The sequence below is a fragment of the Priceomyces carsonii genome (genome assembly GCF_900007245.1).
Source record: "Priceomyces carsonii strain CBS4050 genome assembly, scaffold: Debaryomyces_carsonii_scaffold_7, whole genome shotgun sequence".
Taxonomy (NCBI): domain Eukaryota; kingdom Fungi; phylum Ascomycota; class Pichiomycetes; order Serinales; family Debaryomycetaceae; genus Priceomyces; species Priceomyces carsonii.
The window spans coordinates 516,804-536,840 of NW_026946680.1; the positions used below are offsets into that span (position 1 = coordinate 516,804).

Here is a 20,037-nt window from a genome sequence, read left to right on the forward strand (position 1 = left end):
GGATTTTGATAGAATCATAAGGTAAGTAGGACAAAATAGCTACAAGCAATTACATATCTATATTGAATCGTTTTATTTTCGTATATAGTGACTTCAAACTCCCTTGATTGCCCTTCGTTAAATATTTATGGTATCCAAATTGAAATCTTAAGTCTTAAGAAAAGAGACCATCAAGAGACATATTCCTAGGCATTTCTTCTTCGGTAAACAAGCTTTGATTCAATAGGAGGTCAAAGTCTATTTCTCCAAATTCCTGCCAATTTATCTCAAATTCAGAAGACTCATCGAAGGTTGAGGTCAAGGAAAGATCTGGAGCTTTGTTTTGTGTTTGGATAGTCTGTGGAATTGGTAGAGCTTTAACCTCAGACCGCATGTTGCTCTCAAGGGCAGGAATGTTAATGGGCGTTTTTGGTCGCGGTTCATGGTCAAACGGACACTTGCGCTTGTTATTCTTAGGTCCTGTATTTTTTTTCATCGTTTCAAAGTTGTCAATTGGAGTCGCAATATGAGAGATAGGGCATACTCTTTGTGGTAAATTTCCTCTAGGAACATTTTCATAGCTATTGTATTTGATGCCTTTAGAGACTGGGCACTTTTCAGAAGTACTAAATTCTGGTACATTGGCATGTATCTTAGCATAATTTATAGAGTTAAGTTTATTCCAATTCTTAATAAAAGTCAAGTAAAAATTCCAAAACTTTGTTAACTTCTCTATTTGAGCCTTTTCGATACACCAACTTGATAAAATGGATATTACTTTTTGAACCTTATCTATGATACATGTTTTTACAGAATCCTCCTTTGATTTTTCAGAACCGTACAAGTGTAACATCTCACAAACCCGAACAAGATCTGCCCTTTCGTCAATCCTTGCTAGAAGTCCCATAACAAATTGGATCACTCTGGTTAATATTTCCTCGCACATATAGCAGATATGTGATATGTTCTGTGTATTTGAATCTAATACCGAAAATGAATCCAAAAACTTGCAACAGTCTAGTATGACAGATGTGACGAAACTTCGAGCATCGCCATCATCCTCTTTCTGTAATAAAATAATGTATTGCATATGAAGTTTTAGGTACCCGAGAATTAAATGTGATTCCATGCTAGTAGTGAGCTGCTTATTTGTTAAATAGTTATCACATTGACTGGATAATTTTACTAGATTCAGTTGTGCTAAAATACCGAGTCCAACTCCTTTTTTTAGGGTTCGTCTAACCTTGGCAATTAAGAATTGTACATGAAACATTTCAACTAAATCTTTGTCATTTGACAGAACTTTAACCAAGTATTTCAAATGCCTTCCTTCTAATTCTGAGTGTTTGATTACTCTATCGAGCTCTCGAAACCTTACATTTCCCTCATCGTATGCACAAGGAGCTAATTTTATTCCAATCTCATTAACAATTTTCACAATGTGTCCCCATAAATTACACATATGCAATTGAAGTTCCTTATCATCATTGCCATATGCATACTTATTGAACATAATTTGTTGTGGGTCCTTCCAAATTTCGAAATACTGATCTTGTCGAATAAGCGATTTCATGATCATTTCAATAATTGTACTCATTCTATCGTCAAGACGGTGATTTGAAAAGAATCTTTTTATAAGATATACGTGACATGTTAGCTTTAGAACAGACAGGTTCTTTTCCTCTGATGCTGTTAACACGTCTAGAACAAGACCTAAGATGTCATTCTGAGAACTAATGTCGCTGCCAAGATGAGCTACTTCAGATGGAAACAAATTCTTGAATCTTAAGCATGTTTCTTTACCAGGTGCTCCATTAGATACTGTTCGTAGATACTGGAGCGTTTCCTCCACTATTAAGGCACTTACACACAAAATCAAACGATCTTTTTGGTTTGCTAAACATCGAAAAATCTTTTCCTTAAAAAGGCTTAGCAACCTTCTGTTTGGCAGGTGTTCAAAAAAAACTTCTATCAAAAATCTGAGCTCGTCGTTATTTAACTTGTCCTTTCCCCTTACTAATTTTAAAGTGGATTCCCATAATAATTTAGGATCACCTTCACTTTTGGGCGAAATTTTATTTGGAGCTTGCAGGGTGGGGGTTTCGAAGAGATTGCACTCTATGACAGGACATTGGAATTTCCTATTGGTCATATTATTGGGTATTTCGGTGTCTCCGTCAGACAGATTCACTGAATAAGTGAAGTCTATCTCTGTGATTCGACGTTTCTGTAATTTCCTCAATGAATCCATCTTATACAGATGATAAGCTTTCTGCAATCTCGTTATCTTGTACCACAATGCAGTGAGGTGTGGGTCTAGCTTTACAAGACACCTCCAGGTGTATATATCTTTGCTTCCTATGTCTTGCAAGCTTGTAGTGTAATCTTTATCAACTTCAAGTGCCTTATCATCTTCACTATTCACGTTCAATTTTTTTAACACGGTTATCTCATTGGAATGCTTAGCACTAAGCTGTTCGAGCACAGAAAGTTTTCTCTTTAAATCTTCAATCTCTAAACGCTGTGACATTACTACTTTCTCTTGTTGTAATGCCAAATTTTTCTGATCCAAGGAGCACACTGCCGGTCGAGGTGCACTGCTAGCCCATTGAGGCTCGATATACTCACATAGATTAGGAACTCCATTTTTAACACATCCTCCACAAGCCGGTTTTTGTTTATCACACTTTACCTTCCTCTTCTTGCAATTTAGACACGATATAGGAACTCTTTTCCTCTTAGATGCCATTACGAGATATTACATCAAAGCCTGATAATAACTGTTCCAGCAATAGTATGTATATATCTCTTCGTTTAAGAGACTTCCTCTTGTTACTAACTTTAATTTTATTATGTATTGTATCTTATATCTTATATAAGTTTATTAATTTTCTATTTTGAGTCTCATATCTCATCTTGAATTTTTAATAACATTATCGACTCTTTCTTGAAAAATATAAATTAGAAGAATATGTCGGCCGGTATTCCTGTTAGGCTCTTAAATGAGGCACAGGGTCATGTTATATCCATAGAGTTGACTACTGGAGATGTTTATCGAGGAAAATTGCTTGAGAACGAAGATAATATGAACTTGTCTTTGTATGATGTCGTGATAACAAAAGGCAGAACAGGAGCCACATCCTATATGAATCAGGTATTTGTAAGAGGATCTATGATACGATTTATTACGGTGCCAGATATTTTAAAGAATGCTCCGATGTTTTTTATGAAACCTGGCGACAAGCCTAAACCTCCAGTAAGGGGTCCACCACCAAAGAGAACAAAATATTAAGAGAACACTTTACTGGTCATATAATTATAACATTTTATTTAAATATGTATCTCTAAGCTAAAAGATAAATACACTCAGGTCATTGTGACTAATTCTTCAGCAGAAGTAGGATGAATTGCAACACAATTATCGAAGTCCTTTTTTGTAGCACCCATTTTGATGGCAACTCCAAATCCTTGCAATATTTCAGCACTAGAGTCACCGATGATATGAAGCCCAACAACTTTCTCCTCCGGTCCTGCAACAATTATCTTGTATAATGTGGGAGATTTAAAGTCATCAGAATCCATCATAGCATAGTACATAGAGTTGAATTTTGATTGGTAAATTTTGATGTTTTCTTCGCCATACTTCTTTTTAGCTTCCTGAGTCGTCAAACCGATTGTACCTGCTTCAGGGTGTGAGAATATAACAGAGGGGATGTTGTTATAGTCCAATTTATCATTGGCAAATTCTTTCTTTCCTGAGAAAAGTCTATTGGAAAGTCTACGACCTGCTGCAATTGCAACTGGAGTCAATTCAACCTTGCCAACAACATCACCCAATGAAAAAATCTTAGGATTTGAGGTCTGCTGATATTCATCAACTACTATTTGATGTTTTTCGTTGAGCTCAAGCCCGACATGTTTTAAACCAAAGTCAAGTAGCGATTTTCTACCAATGGTCCACAACAACGTGTCAACTTCGAGAACCTCCCCATTTGTTAAGTGTACTTTCTTTTTTCCTTCTTTTGATCCCTCTACTTTCTCTACTTGAGAGAGCTTGTGAATCTTCACTCCTAATTTATCAGAGTAGTAGTTGGTGACAGAATCTTGGATGGCTTCATCGAAAGATCTCAAGACAGTCTCACCTCTAATAATTAAATTGGTCTCTGACCCAAAGCTTTGGAACATTCCTGACAACTCAACACCAATATAACCAGCTCCTACCACTGCTACTTTCTGAGGCTGCTGCTCTAAGTCAAAAAATCCATCAGAAGTGATTCCCAATTCACTTCCTTCGATCGATGGCGGAATAATAGCGTAGCCACCGGTGGCAACCAAGATCTTATCCGCCGAGAAAACCACTTTCTCGTCTTTTTGATACGTCTTACCTTTGTCTAAGAATGGAATCTCTTGTTCACCGGTTAACGTAACTTCAACATCCCCATCAGAATTGATGAACTTGGCAAAACCAAATAAATAATCAACTTTCTCTTTCTGTAAATTCCTAGCATAGATTCCATTTAACCTATGAACATAAGCGTCTCTCTTTTGTTTAATAAGATTCCAATTAAAGTCTCCAAATTTAACCTTGTCTTCGGTATCTGACAAACCGTACGACTTCAAGTGATGTCTTTTATCTGCTAAGTCAGCAGCATGCCACATCACTTTCTTTGGAACACACCCAACATTTACACATGTTCCTCCCAATTTATTGAAATTTGCTTCTACAAGAAGTACTTTAGCACCATAACTTGAAGCTCTTCTAGCAGATGCAACTCCTCCTGAGCCCCCTCCTATAACCAAATAATCATACTTTGAACTAATTGGAGCCATTGAACTAGATAAATGTCTATTAATTGATGTTAACCGTACAGTACTTTGTTTAATCACTTCTCTTCCAGAGTGATTAAACATATCTATGTAGATTGCTTTTATGTACGAAGTTTTTCGATAGTCCGGTATTATGATGTGAAATCGCGATTATTCAGCACTCGGTATTCGAACCACAGTATGAATACTGTGACCGGCTTACAAATACTCGAGAGAGAATATCTCAATAACTAGACATAACTACAAAAGTGAAGATTATAATGTAGTTATTTAAGCTAATCTGACATTTAGTGTTGACTAAGTCACTAATCTTCGGCTTCTTCTTTAACTTTTTTTCTTAAAAATGACACTGCGAACGATTGAATATCGACATTTGTGTCTGCTTCCTCGCCACACAAGAAGTCATCATAGATTTTATCCAACTGGTTTGTCGTAATAGACTGAAACTTGTCATAATCAAAATCGTCCAGCGACTCATCAAGTTTTATGTCAAACACATTACTTTTGACTTCTAGTATGGATTGCTTGTATGCTTTATCTTCTGCCAATAACAGGTTTATTTCATCCTTGTCTTCGTGAAATGCCTTTTGGGTACTTGACACATTGTCCAATGTGGAATAAGAAGAATTATTAGTCATATATTCTTGATTAATATTGTTACTGTATCCAAAAATCCTGTGAAGTAGGTCCTTCTTCTGTGATATCTGGATCTTCCTCTTGCCTGCCAAGGACAGATATTGAGAAAATGTTTTCTCCTGATTAGCTTGATGTTTCTGTCTGTACTCCCAAAGTAGCTTCTTTTCTTCCTCTTCATCTAGCACTTGCTTCTCTCCAAACTTCTTGAGAATTATTGAGACTTCGCCTCTTGTGTATCCCGGAATATCGCCGATTATTTCTTCATCATCCGAAGAGTCTGACAGCTCATCAAATATTAAATTGTAGCTGACCTTCTCGGCAGACTCCCATGCTCTAATTTGAGCCTCTTTGACCGCTGGAGGAAGATTATCTCCATGCTGTAAGTCTGTGCCATCGGCGTAGTGAGTAAAGACAGAGTAGTCGTATAGATTCATATTCAAGGGTTTATGCAATATGAATCCTTGTACCGAACTATTCGGATGCTCATCTGAAACTATTCTTTTCCTCGTTCCCTGTAAATTAAGAAGCTTTGTTCGGACTAGACTGCTACCTTTTATGGGTTTGTGCTGACCAAGGTGCCTCTGATGCTGTTCATTTTGTCCCAGGACGGGAAAGTGCAGCAGTTGACTTTGCTGTCTATGAATCTGTTGTTTTTGCAGCGGTACTCTAATGTGGTTCTGACCTTGAGCACCCTGGATTTGATCTTGATTTTGTCTAAATCTTCGAATATGATTGCTTGGAGTACTGATCATTGATGATGATGAAGAACTGACCGTACGAGTAGTATCAATATCCACTGAATGTGAAGAAATTCTTCGGAACCTAGGAAGGTTGTACTTCGCATGCTTATTACTCATTGAATCTTGATGCTATAATTGATGCAATGGGTCAAAAATAGCGCTGTTCCTTCTTCCACCTTTGAAAGAGTCTTTAGAAGCAATAGGCTTTATCGTCCCACAAAATTATGATCCTGAAATTATCTGTAGTCCGGTTTATTTACTGTATATATCTGAAGTATACAAACAGATCAGGGTGCTATTCACGAAAAAGATCAAGAGATATATCATGTGATTTTCCTGCATTTCATTAGGGTGCTTTTATCTCGTGATTTGAAAAATTGATACTGCGTATTGCTAGCCGAAATTTTTAAAAAGATAGGGCTTCTACATCATCGACAATATAATCACGTGCAATGCATTGCTGTTCGCACACGTCCTTTACCTTTGTGAGTGTTTTCCTGATTTTTTTTTCACTTTCTCGTTATAGATTTTCAAAGCCTAAGTGGTACTTAATCATAGTTTTTTTGAAGAGACAATAGAGTAACAGAAAGGTAAAAATGGCTACTGAGTTAACTGTTCAATCTGAAAGAGCTTTCCAAAAGGTATGTATGGATCTTTGGATGTAAAGAGAACATAATATTGAATAGCAGTTGATGAACTTTTCCTCTGAAGTTGAATAGTGAAAAATGGATATAACTATGAATAATCGCATGGATCTGAGAGATAATCTAAATAAATCTGCCTGATGATTTAGTATTATAATTCACCTTGAAAGTGATGGATGGAATGAAGTGGGATAGAATCCAAAAAAAAAAAAAGAGGGAAGGTTCTTCGTCAGCTTTGCAAATTCGTTTTCCCTAACATTAGAGTACTTTAAGATAGTTGTACTAACATTGTATTATAGCAACCACACATTTTCACCAACCCAAAATCAAGGGCCAACAAGAAGACCAAGAGATGGTATAAGGATGTTGGTTTAGGCTTCAAAACACCTAAGGCTGCCATCGAAGGTACTTACATTGACAAAAAGTGTCCATTCGCAGGTACCGTTTCAATCAGAGGTAAGATCTTGACTGGTACCGTTGTGTCCACTAAAATGCACAGAACTGTTATTATCAGAAGAGACTACTTGCATTACGTTCCAAAATACAATAGATACGAAAAGAGACACAAGAACCTCGCTGCTCATGTTTCTCCAGCTTTCCGTGTCCAAGAAGGTGACACCGTTGTTGTCGGTCAATGTAGACCAATTTCCAAGACCATTAGATTTAATGTATTGAAAGTTGCTGTTTCGGTCTCCAAGAGTAAGCAATTCACTAAATTTTAAGAAATTTAGTATATATTGGAAACTGACTTAAAATCTTTCTGTGTTTTATAGTAATAATACATATATATTACCGTACGTAAAACCATTCTACATAGTGTAGGAGTCCAGTAATTGTTAATCATAAGGCTAAAGATTAGAGGGTGTTTCTGTTCTCTTTACTACGAGCAGTTTTCCACCCCACTCGTTCAACAGCGCCATCAACTGGCCCTCTGCATGTAAACTTACCATGTCATCACATCCACCCCTGCTTTCCAGAGAGTCCCCTACCAAAATATTTGGTACGGTCTTTCTACCTGTTACCTCTTCCAAGTAGTCTTGTAACTCCTTGCTGTGTTCATGCATATCCAACTCCACAATAGCTGGTTGAGGGTTTATTTGGTAGTTATCGTTGAAAAGAGCTTTTACTTTCTTGGAGTATGGGCAATAAGTTTTACTAAAAATGGTCATCGGTGACAATGCCCTGATTTGTTTAAATTCTCTTGCAGGATCAAAGACCTCTGCATTTGGGATCTCTTCATCGTTCAATTTTGATATTTCATTATTAATAGCGTCATCTAGCTTTCCATCATCAGAGACATCAACCAAGTTATTAGATGTCAACAAAGTTTGTGCTTTTAATGATAAGTCCGGCTCTGCATCTTCTGCTGCTGGTAAGTTTGTTATAAATAGAATGAGAACAATTAAAACAAATAGTACCGAAAGACCTGCAATTCTTATCTTTCTATAGCTTAGCATGTTAGATGTATTGTTTTCAGATCTAAAGCCGATTCCGTGTTAAAAGTATTGTATATTCGCGCGTCTGATATACACAGAATTTGTTGGTCTCAAATGAAGGTATGCGTAAAATAACAAAAAGATATCACTTACACAATAATTACAGTTCTAAAAAGCATCAATGGTAGAAGATTTCATCAAAGGTCTGACTTCTACTCTACCTAACTTGTTTTTTGTTCAAAAAAAAGATTCTGGAGAACTCAAAGCTTTTCCCGACTTCTAAAGCTTTCAAATGATTCTTGCATCTATTGATCTCTCTTAGTTTTAGTTTCTGTATCCAACTATATCACATAGCACCTATATTATCCCATATCCACTAGAGCTATGGAGGGTTTTCTTCGACACAAGATTTACTTATACTTTAGGAATTAGTTCGTCTTTACTCTACAATTTCGCAATTTATGCAGAAAATGATAATAAGAAAGTCACTTGCAACGCAAATAAGTAATAGTCTTCTTAAGAGTCGATTTATTATAAAGTCAATTGAAGACTAAGAGTGCCGATCAATTATCACGTAACAATAGATGGCTATAGATATTTCTTATAGATTTACAAGTGCAAAAGAAGGTTAATAGTGAAGCATTGTTCCCACTTAGAATGAACATCCTAAGCACCTACCGTCCGGTCACACGAGTAAAACGACACCTAAAACGGGGGGACAGCTAGAACAATGCGCACGCGATATTAGCCAAATTTCTCGTCTGTAGAGGATCTCTGCACATTATGCAGAACCGAGCATATATCGCCAGTCAAAATTGATCATACAATCCCGTATTTTCTAATGAATAGCGATACGGATCCTGCTATGCTGTACCACGATGTTAATTCTATGTTCGACGGCAGTAGTACATTAGCTAACAAGACGCATTAACAGATATGGATCTAATAAAAATTATTTCAACGTCCGCCTTTAATTAGACACGCACATTGTTTCCTAATAAAGCTCTAAATTAATCCCACGTGGTGATTAAACGTGTATTTTCCGTTACAAAATGAGCTGCAAATTGCACCCACGTGGGACCCTCGCACGACCCTATGGCTTGGCCAAGCCATATCCCGCCCGCGAGCTCTCGCTAAGGGCCATCGCTACGGGGATGGAAAGACTTGGACAAGAAAAATGGTCAGAAGACACCAAGAAATAGTTTACTACAGAAGGGGTCCTAAATACATCAAAGTAAGATCTGACACATGTCGATTGACGTAGTAGTCTATCGACAACTTAAAAGAAGTTTGATGAGTTCAGGCTGAAAGTTAATAGATATTTTTTCGATAGTAGTTAGGCTCACTTAATCTGCGATGCATGCGCGTGCTAGTCGGCACCCCGTTAAAAGTCGAGTGCCTAAATTATACTCACGGCGATGGCCCCGTGGCACGCCGCTTCTTTTTTTCCCACGAGTTAGTTAGCAGATTATAAAAAGAACAAGTTATCCGATAATAGATTTACAGATTTTACATAGTAGCAGAACATCAACATAGAAGAGCTATAATGTCAACTAGCATTGACGAACACAATCCACACCCTATTGAGGTTAAACAGAATGGTGGTAAGACTGCCTTCAAGGACTATCTTGGTCAATTTGCTCACATAGAGGACCCCTTGGAAAGAAGAAGATTGGCTTTGGAAGAAATTGACAATGCTGGATTTGGATGGACCCAAATCAAGATGATTTTGATTGCCGGTGTAGGTTTCTTGACTGATTCTTATGATATCTTTGCTATTAACTTGGGTATCACCATGATGTCTTATGTTTTCTGGCAAGGTACGATGCCATCATCTACTAACACTTTACTTAAAGTCTCAACTTCAGTTGGTACTGTTATTGGACAAGTTTCTTTTGGTATTCTGGCTGATCATTTCGGAAGAAAGAAAATTTATGGATTGGAATTGATTATCATGATCTCTGCTACAATCCTTCAATGTTGTTTAGGACATTCCCCAGCTGTCAACTTCGTGGCAATCTTGACTACCTTGAGAATTGTTATGGGTATTGGTATTGGAGGTGATTATCCATTGTCTTCTATTATTTCATCTGAGTTCTCTACTACAAAATGGAGAGGTGCCATCATGGGTGCTGTTTTCTCTAATCAAGGTATCGGTCAATTGTTTGCAGGTATCGTTGCAATGGTATTAGTTGCCGGTTATAAAGATGAATTGATTGTAGCAAACACTGCTGCTGAATGTACTGGTCTGTGTATCAAAGCTTGTGACCAAATGTGGAGAATCATTATCGGATTTGGTTGTGTTCCTGGTTGTGTTGCTTTATACTATAGATTGACCATTGCAGAATCGCCAAGATACTCTTTAGATATTGACGAAAATGATGATATTCAAAAGGTTGCTGACGCTGAAGCTGCAATTGACATCGAAGCCAAGAATATTGCACCTCCTAAAGCTTCTTTCAAAGATTTCTGGAGACATTTCGGACAATGGAAATATGGTAAAATTTTACTTGGTACTGCTGGTAGTTGGTTCATGTTGGATGTTGCCTTCTACGGTTTGGGTTTAAATACTGCTGTTATTTTGAAGACTATTGGTTACGCTTCATCAACAAATGTTTACCATTCTCTCTACAATCAAGCTGCTGGTAATTTGATTTTAATTTGTGCTGGTTCTTTACCAGGATATTGGTTCACAGTCGCAACTGTCGATATTATCGGTAGAAAAACAATTCAAATTGGTGGTTTCATAATTTTGACTATCCTCTTCTGTGGTATTGGTTTCGGTTACCATAAACTTAACGACCACGGATTATTAGCATTGTATGTTTTGGCACAATTCTTCCAGAATTTTGGTCCAAACACCACCACTTTTATTGTTCCAGGTGAAGTTTTCCCAACTAGATATAGATCAAGTGCTCATGGTATCTCTGCCGCTGCTGGTAAAGTCGGCGCTATCATTGCTCAAACATGTATTGGTACTTTAATCAACCATAACTGTTCTGCTGAAGAACCAAATTGTTGGTTGAACCATGTTATGGAAATCTTTGCATTATTTATGTTGCTTGGTATCTTCCTTTCTTTGTTGATTCCTGAAACTAAGAGAAAGACTTTAGAGGAAATTTGTGAAATATACCACGACGAAATTGATACTACCAAGGTTGGTAAGGACAGATACACTGTTGAAGACTCTTATGATTCTGACTTGAAGGAAGCAAATAAATAAATAAATAAGTGAAATAGCACTTGCATTATCATAGTGAACAAATTAATATATAATATAATTGTAATTCGCTCATGTAGAAATCCTTCAAATCATTGGGGCGGCCAGATTTTATTAGTTGCTGTGTTGATAAGCTTCTTTCTGTGTGTGTATTAATTTGATAAGTACACTTCATAAGAAGAGTCTTTTACACCACTACCAATGAATTACATTGCTAGGAACCGTTTAAGCCGATTTGATACTGATTGGATTACTGTTGGTATTCTTTTCTGCTTCTACTGGTTCTTTGGTGAGACAGCATCTCCATTCAAAAGGCTATTTGTCTTAAATGACTTGTCCATATCTCATCCATTTGCTGAACAGGAGAGAGTCACAGATAATGTGCTATACTTAATTGCTTGCATTGTACCTACGGTCATAATATTCTATAATGTGGAACCCAAGCATCAACGCCAGGGAGCTTTGTTGGGCTTATGGCTATCCCTCACCATTACGGGGCTGTTAACTGATGTTTTGAAGATTTGGATCGGTAACCCAAGACCAGATTTCATAGCTAGGTGTGCACCGTCGCCAGACACACCAATTAATTCATTGGTTGATTCCAGTGTCTGTACGGCTCCGTTAGGCGAAGTGTATCTCATTGATGGGATGAAGTCCACTCCATCTGGTCACTCTTCAATTGCATTCAGTGGATTGGGCTATTTGTCGCTATGGGGATTTACTAATTACAATGCAAGCCATACATATCAAAAAGTCTTTCTTTGCTTACCCTTGCTAACTGCCAGCTATATTGCCTTGAGCAGGACGCAAGATTACAGGCACCATTATTTTGATATAGCTTTTGGCATGGTCATTGGATTATCAATTACTGGCTTAGTATATCGTAGATACCTCAAGAAAGAGGAAGAAAACAAGCTTCCTATCTAAGCTACGCTTCTTACTAAATAAATAAATGTTTATTTTTAAAAAAAAAAAAATATTAAATGTCCGTTGAGGACCTCTAATTAATGCAATAAAACTCTATCATCTCTACTAAAATTCAATCAATAAAATTTAACAAAATTAACAATAAAATTGAATAAAAAAGGAACTAAAACCATGTTTTAATATTCTGATAAATTTAATTTTTTTTTTTTCCTACTTTTCGTATCTTTTTCTTCTTTTAAGATCAATGAGTTGAGCATTGATCTACAATGGAGTCATCACATTAATCCTTTAGTCATTTAAAAATTCAATTTCTTTGGCTGTTCCCATGGATATTCTTGATTAGTGAAATGACCATAAGAAGCAGTCTGGAAATAAATTGGTCTTGCTAAATTCAATTCCTTCACGATAACACCAGGTCTCAAGTCAAAATTCTTTCTGATGATTTCAACTAATTCCTCAGAGTTATATTTAGAAGTACCGTAAGTCTCCACAAAGATTGACAAAGGTTCAGCAACACCGATAGCGTAAGAGAATTGAACCAAAGCTCTTCTAGCTAAGCCAGCATTGACTAAAGATTTGGCAACCCATCTTGCAGCATAAGCAGCAGATCTGTCAACTTTTGAAAAATCTTTACCAGAGAAAGCACCACCTCCGTGTGCACCCCAGCCTCCATAAGTGTCGACAATGATCTTTCTACCAGTTAAACCGGCATCACCTTGAGGACCACCAATGACAAACTTTCCAGATGGCTGGATGTGGTAAACAGTCTTTTCATCTAACAAGTGAGCTGGAATAACCTTTTTAACAACGTGCTCCTTAATTTCATTTCTCAAGTCTTCGGTAGAAATCACGTCAGCATGTTGAGTTGAGATAACAACTGTGTCAACTCTCAATGGCTTGACAGCTCCACCGTCCTTCTCGTACTCAACGGTAACTTGGGTTTTAGTGTCTGGTCTTAACCAGCCCAATGTTCCGTTTCTTCTTGCATTAGCTAATTCAGCATTCAACTTGTGAGATAAAATAACGGTCAAAGGTAACAACTCCTCGGTTTCATCAGTGGCGTAGCCAAACATGATACCTTGGTCACCAGCACCTAATTCTTCTAAGGCCTTCTCGTAGTGTAAACCTTGAGCGATATCAGGAGACTGCTGTTCGATAGCTACTAAAACGTTACATGTCTTGTAATCGAAACCTTTTTCAGAGTCATCGTAACCAATGTGCTTGATGGTGTCTCTGATAATTTTTTGGTAATCCAAGTTAGCTTTTGTAGTGATTTCACCGAAAACCATAATCATACCAGTTTTAGCAGCTGTTTCACAGGCAACCTTTGACAATGGATCTTCTTTCAAACATGCATCCAAGATAGCATCAGATACTTGATCACAGATCTTGTCTGGGTGACCTTCACCGACAGATTCTGAAGTAAATAAAAATTTTTCACCCATTTTATATTGTTTGGTAAGAATTTACTATGCCGTGAAGAAAGTAAGCTTTTAATTATCAAGGGCTATTAAGTTTATAGGTCTATTAAGAAGCAATTCTTTACTTCTCTAAATTTACCCGTTGATTTCTTAGCTGTTATGCTGTAAAAATGAAATACAATTTCGCTGATTTTATTTAATAAATATCATGTGTTAGCATTGTCCAGGTGTCTTCGCACAATTTTTTTTCACTACCGAGGTTGTATACAGGCAATTGATCGTCAAAGAACAGGGATAAGTTTTTCGAATTTCTTAGAAGAGAATACAAAGCAGCTAATCAGAAGCCATAGTTTACCAAAGAGAATGTTTTCATAGAATTCATAGAAATACTAGAGTTGGGAAATGATATTAATGTGCTGGCTTTAAAAATGATAAAAGCCACAGTTTTTGTAGACGCTAGGATGCGAAATTTTTTTTTCTTTATATACGACCGGAACGACGATTGTAGTAGCCTGAGGCACGACCTGATAGAGAAATAAACACGTTGGATATATGTGAGATATGGCAAAACACACGATACGATACGATACGACAAGGGCATCAGAGGCTACTTTAGTTCTTAATCAAGAATGTAAGGAATTAAGGCAATAAGGTCCCAATTACAGCAAAGCAAAGAGGATGTAAATAACTTGATCCCCATAGACAAGTATCAAGTTCCTTAAGGAATTTAATTGAGTATGTATAAACTAAATCGGATTATACACACTTCTTAATTTTTTGCAACGCGCTTTTGGTGTTTCTCTTTCGCGTTCTTTGGTAAACACATACGAAAGGATAGATTAGAGCCATGAAGTATTCAGCAGAATACGATTTTGGTCTTACACATTGATTGCTTAGACAATTCTATAACAGTTGTAAAGTATTATCATTCAGGATAACTTGTTGTAAGTGGAATTAAAGACTTAATATTCCACAACGACATTTAACGGGTCACTAATATTATGGAGTTATTGGATGATATTGATGATCAAGCATTGGACCATTTCAAAAATGACAGTAACGTGCTCGGATTGGACTTTAGTGTTGATGATATAGACGCTGCTAATAGTGACGAAGAAGAAGAGGAAGAAAAAGCGGAAGCAGAAGAACGCGTCAGCAGACTTGGCACTCTTGATGTGCTTGATAGAATCAAACAGAGAATATATGGGGAGGAGACACAGGAGATCAGACCTCCAGAAACTAATAGAGATTCTGTCACAGTACTTCCTCAATTATCGTTAGAAGATGCTGATTTGGGGCCCGAGAGTCAGGTTTCATCAAAATACCTCCTGGATACTCAGTCTATTGCTAGAAATCATCTCATCGGAAAACCTCACAATATTGCGGATACCCAAAAAGTCAATTCTAGTACTCTTCCTGAGAAAGAGACAGGCTTAACCAGAGAAGAGAAAATTCAAAAGCTAATAGATACCAAAAGAAAACAGAGACTAGAGGAGGAAAATCAGCTAGAAGCCGATATATCGAAGACTTCGTTAACTGATGAAGAAGATGACTTGGTCAATGACTCTGTTGTATCTTCAAAGCAACAGGATGTGACATCAGCAAAAAAATTACAGGAGATTGAACAATTCTTGAGTATTAAGAAGAGGGAAAGAACTATACAACCGGCTTACGAGAGAAAAGTAACATTTTCAAAAGAGAAACTTCTCTCAGCATTCGACAAATCTGATGACGATCAGAGCTCACAAGTCGATTTGAAATCAAGTCCAGTAACGTCACCTTTACTAGAAACAAACGTATCTGAAAGCGAGGAGATTAATGTCTTAGACTTAATTAACAAGCCGCCATCTGAGCAATATGAAAAATCTAAAAAAGTAAGCAACCCAATAGAAACGTATGCACAAAACTTAAAGGCCAAACTAGGCTCTTCTCCAAGTAACAACATTCATTTGGATTCGGGCGAGGATGAGCCATTCGAAGTTAAAGAATCCGAGTTACAGCGAATTCCAGAATTATCTAAAGAAGATAAGTTAACAATTAAACAGAAATTCTCCAAAAAAAAGTATGAAGATAAATCTAAGCACCATTTGACTAGAAGCTTGAAATTGCTCTTTAATACTCGTTCTAAGCCCAAAGAATACAAGGCTTTTTTGACTGAGTTAAGAAAGGCAAACATAAATCAGTTACAACTCTATAAACAAACTAATCCCGACAAGGAATTGATAGAAGAAATGGAAGAAGAGGAGGGATTAATGGGATCTATTTTGGAACGTGAATTTGAGAGAGTGAAAAACATTAGAAAAAAAGAAAAATTAAGAGAAAGGGCCGCTTTGGCATTACTAGGTAAATCGAAAACGATTCTGAAACAAAATGCCGAAAATGCAACAGAAGAAGAGGTTCCTGATAGTGAAGTTGAGGGACCGAGTGAGGTACCCTCTTCAGACCTCGAATTTGATGATGATGAAGGTGAAGAAAATGGTCAAGATGACGAAGATGATGATAGAGAAGATGACAATGATGAAGATGGAGATATAATTTTTGAAAAGAGAAGGCATAGGAAGGTTGTACTATCTGATGATGAAGGAGAAGGAGGCGAAATTACAGGGAAGCAAAAACAGAAAGAAAAACCCGAGAGCACTATACCTAGTTCATATTCAAATAATGAGAGGATGCGCTCCGATGACAGCTATATGTTTGGAGCTGACGATGAAGAATTTGTGGACAGTTTTGGAAACCATGAGATTGTAACTACAATCTCGTCACAAAAGATCAAGTCTATGTTTGGAGATAATGCTTCCATGAGCCAAGCATTTGAACAAGGTAGTCAAGTGAAGCAGCTTGACCCTGTCACAACTGAAATTGTAAAAGAAGCAGGCTCTGATTTAGAACTTGAGGCACAAAACACTCAACTCTTCAAGAACCTTAATCCTAGAGCAGCTGTAGAATCTCAAGAAACACAAGACGATCTGACAATCGTCTATGAGCCCCCTAAGATTTTACCGTCATTCCAAAATGATTCTCAATTTGACCTTCAATCCACTCAAGTTGATGGCTCCCAGAGAACTCAAGTAGATATTGATGAAGTAACACCATATACCGTACAACGAAGCAAAGCTTTGATACAAATGAATGCGGTTCTACCTGAAACAAATAAGAGTGAAAATGAAGAAAAAGAGGAAGAAGACCAAGAGGAGATTAACAGAAGAATACAAATGTACGAGGCGAAACTCAGAAAGAGGGAGTTGCGCAAGCGTCGAAAGAGGAAAGAGCTTGAAAGGAGAGGAGTTAAAAACATGGTTGAAGGAGAGGCCGAAGAATCTGAAGATGAATGGAGAGGCTTAGGAGGAGCTGACGGTGACTTTTCTGATGAACAGGCAAATTCTGACGATGAAAAGATGATCGACGACAATTATAATATTGATCTTAATGACGAAGAGGTTAGAAAAAAATTTATGGATCAATATCAAATATCTGATCAAAAGCAGCTTGAAAAATTGTTAGATGACATAAAAAATCATAGATTGGCGAAACGAGTAGCTGGGAATGGGTTCGATATAGAACTAAGTGATGAAGAAGATGAGCTATTAATGAAGTATAGAGCTCAGAAACTAAAAGAACAACGAGAGAGGCTTCTTGCGAATCAAAATTTGAAGTCCTTATCGAAAAACGAGAAATCGAAAGCTTTTTTTGCATCTATTCAAGATTCCACTTTGGCTATTAATATTGACGAAGATGGCGATAGTGAGTTCGAGGACAGCAGAAAAATGCAAGACTCAGATACCGTTCATGAAAGCAAAAATGAGCAGCATGAAAAAGAAACATCGATTAAAAAGACCATTCGTATCGAAGAATCATTTATTCATAAAAAGTTATCCTTTTTGTCTAACCCAGAAGACGAATTTGGATACGAAAATTTGCACAGATTATCAAAGCATCAGCATGGATATGACTCCTCAGATGAAAATCTCGAGGATCTCAATAGCTTAAAAGCTAAGTCATTTAATAACTTGAGTTTTCATAAAAGCTCTGAGGAAAATTCTAAACGAAAAAGAGTACCAGATGACCCAGATACAGATGATGACGAGCTTCTACCAATGTTTAAGAGACCATCAATTATCAAGTCATTTAGAACTTCAAATGATAACAACGAACTGAACTTCAAAGGTGAATTTTCTGGTGTGACGATTAGAAAACAGTACAGAGTTGCATCTGGCTCTAAAGCTTCTATTACTTATATATCGAAGAATAGTAATGCTAAAAAAAGATTGATAAGCTCAAAAGAGAGGCAGATTGAAAAGAGTTTAAATGCTGCTAAAGAAATGAAGAAAAAACTCTTTGAGACTAGTGGCTTCGATAACTGAAATTTTGTATTATAAGTAATTTTAATCAATTAAACTCTGGCTTAGAGCTTCATGTAGTGAGCTTTTCTTCACCTGACTAGCCAAAGGCTTTCTTAAAAGTGACGACAGACCATGCTTAATAATCTTGGTTTTATTTGGACCAATGGTTAAATATGAGTGAGCTCCATGTATCCTAAGGGGTAGTCTCTTCAATTGCTCGTCAGTTTGAATAGATATTGGATAATGTTTCGAGCGCTTCTTTAGCAGTTTAATTTTATCGGGGGTTTGGGGAGATGCTTTACATGTAGGCGAGTTCATTAAACTTCTAAAGTTGTCAGTCAACGAGCGGCTAATCAAATCAAGACTATGTCGTCTGCCTGAGGGTACCTGACTCTGCTCTAAAAGTTGAAAGGACAGCCTTTCTTTTTTTATCAGCGGAGAGACATTTGAATCGTGTGAAATTATTTGTCGGTTTTTCATAATGACTTCATTGAGAAGCTTTCTTGGATTATCTGCAAAGGAATCACGAGAAGGTGAATTATTCGCATAATTGAAATATATAGGCTCGACCGTAGGAGTGGCTATATTCGATGAGTGCAATTGCATACTTTGAACTGGATTATGAAATTTAAAAGGTCCCTTAACGGCATCCTCATAGTCAAAAATACTCTCATGAGATTTTGAACGCAGAATGATAGGGAATGCTTTATTCAAGTCAACTCTAGATCTTCTTAAGAACTTTTCGAAGTCGATAAAATCATCATTTTCTTTTTCTGATGATTTTTGAGATGTTTCTGAGAATGTCGATTCATCAAGATCAATGCATTCTCTATCTATATCTTTTCGATAAATAGTTGAGTTCTGTCTTCCTATGTCAGCGTAATCAAACTCTATACTCGAAGCATTGTTGAATTTCGGTGAACTGTTAGTTAACTCCGGTAATGAAGTTGAAGATGAAACCTCTTTTAAAGATACATCTGGAGACGTAATGTCAGTCGTGTTGTAACCAGCTTGATTATCCATCAAGCTGCCAATCCTATTGTGGTCAAAGTGCTCAATAGAGTCATTACTCAATACTTCATCGCCTGCAACAGGATTGAGACTATATATTGTAGAAAGTCTGTATCTAGACTTCTTCTTAGAAACTTTCGTCGAGGAGCAGCGAATTGGCTTTAGTTTCAAGCTCATAATCGATGCCTTCTTTCCTAGTGTTGGAGAAGTCGACCATTCGTGTGAGTCAAAATCTTCAATTTCACTATCACTACCATCAGAGCTGTCTTCCTCATCCAATCCTACGATCCCAGATCCCTTTTCCAAATAGTTCCTCTTCACAAATTCGTATTCTTTACGTAAATTATCAAGAGACATGCTATTAGTCATTCTATCCGTAATATGCACTGTAGCTTCTAGGTAAAATGACCTTTCATTCAAGCTATGAAATTTCCGTAAAAATTGATTTCCACTTAACAAAACTTCACTCATAGCTTCAAACTGTATGCTATCTTCCATAAACTGTTCGTTTAGGTTGTTCATATTATCCATAAGTCTCTGTGATTCTTCCATACAGCTCATCAAAGAATTAGCTTTGGAGTCCAACGTATTGACAAAACCGATAATTTGATCTAGTTTTGCCATTTCAGTTCGCAGATCAATACCTTGAATCTGAATACAACCCAGTCGTAAACAAATTCAAACTTGAGTCTTTCCTGATTGAAGACCTCAATTTTCAGAATTGGATCCTAAAAGGATCTGGAAACATAAACAAAAAGTAAATAATAATATATACCTGTATATAACTCAAAATTAAATTCACTGAGACATAGTCTTTGACTATTACCGACATTACAATCAAAGGCAAGAAGAGTAC

General features: G+C 36.9%; 11 protein-coding genes across 11 annotated transcripts; 5 read left to right on the forward strand and 6 right to left on the reverse strand.

The window, feature by feature from the left end:
- Window positions 1-154: 154 nt before the first annotated feature.
- On the reverse strand, window positions 155-2,728 carry ZCF20 (Zcf20p; the record flags this gene model as incomplete). The annotated part of the gene is made up of 1 exon (XM_062956206.1): window positions 155-2,728. One exon carries the CDS (start codon window positions 2,726-2,728, stop codon window positions 155-157), a length of 2,574 nt encoding a protein of 857 aa, XP_062812733.1.
- Window positions 2,729-2,950: 222 nt separating this feature from the next.
- Window positions 2,951-3,271, forward strand: SMD3 (mRNA splicing protein; the record flags this gene model as incomplete). The annotated part of the gene is made up of 1 exon (XM_062956207.1): window positions 2,951-3,271. One exon carries the CDS (start codon window positions 2,951-2,953, stop codon window positions 3,269-3,271), a length of 321 nt encoding a protein of 106 aa, XP_062812734.1.
- Window positions 3,272-3,345: 74 nt separating this feature from the next.
- Window positions 3,346-4,890, reverse strand: GLR1 (glutathione-disulfide reductase; the record flags this gene model as incomplete). Its single annotated transcript, XM_062956208.1, has 1 exon — window positions 3,346-4,890. One exon carries the CDS (start codon window positions 4,888-4,890, stop codon window positions 3,346-3,348), a length of 1,545 nt encoding a protein of 514 aa, XP_062812735.1.
- A 221-nt stretch (window positions 4,891-5,111) lies between these two features.
- PRCAT00006088001 (uncharacterized protein) lies at window positions 5,112-6,299 on the reverse strand (the record flags this gene model as incomplete). The annotated part of the gene is made up of 1 exon (XM_062956210.1): window positions 5,112-6,299. One exon carries the CDS (start codon window positions 6,297-6,299, stop codon window positions 5,112-5,114), a length of 1,188 nt encoding a protein of 395 aa, XP_062812736.1.
- A 1,018-nt stretch (window positions 6,300-7,317) lies between these two features.
- PRCAT00006090001 (40S ribosomal uS17 domain-containing protein) lies at window positions 7,318-7,548 on the forward strand (the record flags this gene model as incomplete). The annotated part of the gene is made up of 1 exon (XM_062956211.1): window positions 7,318-7,548. The coding sequence occupies one exon, from the start codon at window positions 7,318-7,320 to the stop codon at window positions 7,546-7,548; it is 231 nt and encodes a 76-aa protein (XP_062812737.1).
- A 126-nt stretch (window positions 7,549-7,674) lies between these two features.
- On the reverse strand, window positions 7,675-8,283 carry PRCAT00006091001 (glutathione-disulfide reductase; the record flags this gene model as incomplete). Its single annotated transcript, XM_062956212.1, has 1 exon — window positions 7,675-8,283. The coding sequence occupies one exon, from the start codon at window positions 8,281-8,283 to the stop codon at window positions 7,675-7,677; it is 609 nt and encodes a 202-aa protein (XP_062812738.1).
- A 1,525-nt stretch (window positions 8,284-9,808) lies between these two features.
- On the forward strand, window positions 9,809-11,485 carry PHO84 (phosphate transporter; the record flags this gene model as incomplete). Its single annotated transcript, XM_062956213.1, has 1 exon — window positions 9,809-11,485. One exon carries the CDS (start codon window positions 9,809-9,811, stop codon window positions 11,483-11,485), a length of 1,677 nt encoding a protein of 558 aa, XP_062812739.1.
- A 198-nt stretch (window positions 11,486-11,683) lies between these two features.
- PRCAT00006093001 (phosphatase PAP2 family protein) lies at window positions 11,684-12,409 on the forward strand (the record flags this gene model as incomplete). Its single annotated transcript, XM_062956214.1, has 1 exon — window positions 11,684-12,409. One exon carries the CDS (start codon window positions 11,684-11,686, stop codon window positions 12,407-12,409), a length of 726 nt encoding a protein of 241 aa, XP_062812740.1.
- A 296-nt stretch (window positions 12,410-12,705) lies between these two features.
- On the reverse strand, window positions 12,706-13,854 carry SAM2 (methionine adenosyltransferase; the record flags this gene model as incomplete). Its single annotated transcript, XM_062956215.1, has 1 exon — window positions 12,706-13,854. One exon carries the CDS (start codon window positions 13,852-13,854, stop codon window positions 12,706-12,708), a length of 1,149 nt encoding a protein of 382 aa, XP_062812741.1.
- A 977-nt stretch (window positions 13,855-14,831) lies between these two features.
- GIN1 (chromatin-modulating protein) lies at window positions 14,832-18,191 on the forward strand (the record flags this gene model as incomplete). The annotated part of the gene is made up of 1 exon (XM_062956216.1): window positions 14,832-18,191. One exon carries the CDS (start codon window positions 14,832-14,834, stop codon window positions 18,189-18,191), a length of 3,360 nt encoding a protein of 1,119 aa, XP_062812742.1.
- Window positions 18,192-18,212: 21 nt separating this feature from the next.
- Window positions 18,213-19,805, reverse strand: PRCAT00006096001 (uncharacterized protein; the record flags this gene model as incomplete). The annotated part of the gene is made up of 1 exon (XM_062956217.1): window positions 18,213-19,805. The coding sequence occupies one exon, from the start codon at window positions 19,803-19,805 to the stop codon at window positions 18,213-18,215; it is 1,593 nt and encodes a 530-aa protein (XP_062812743.1).
- Window positions 19,806-20,037: the final 232 nt, after the last annotated feature.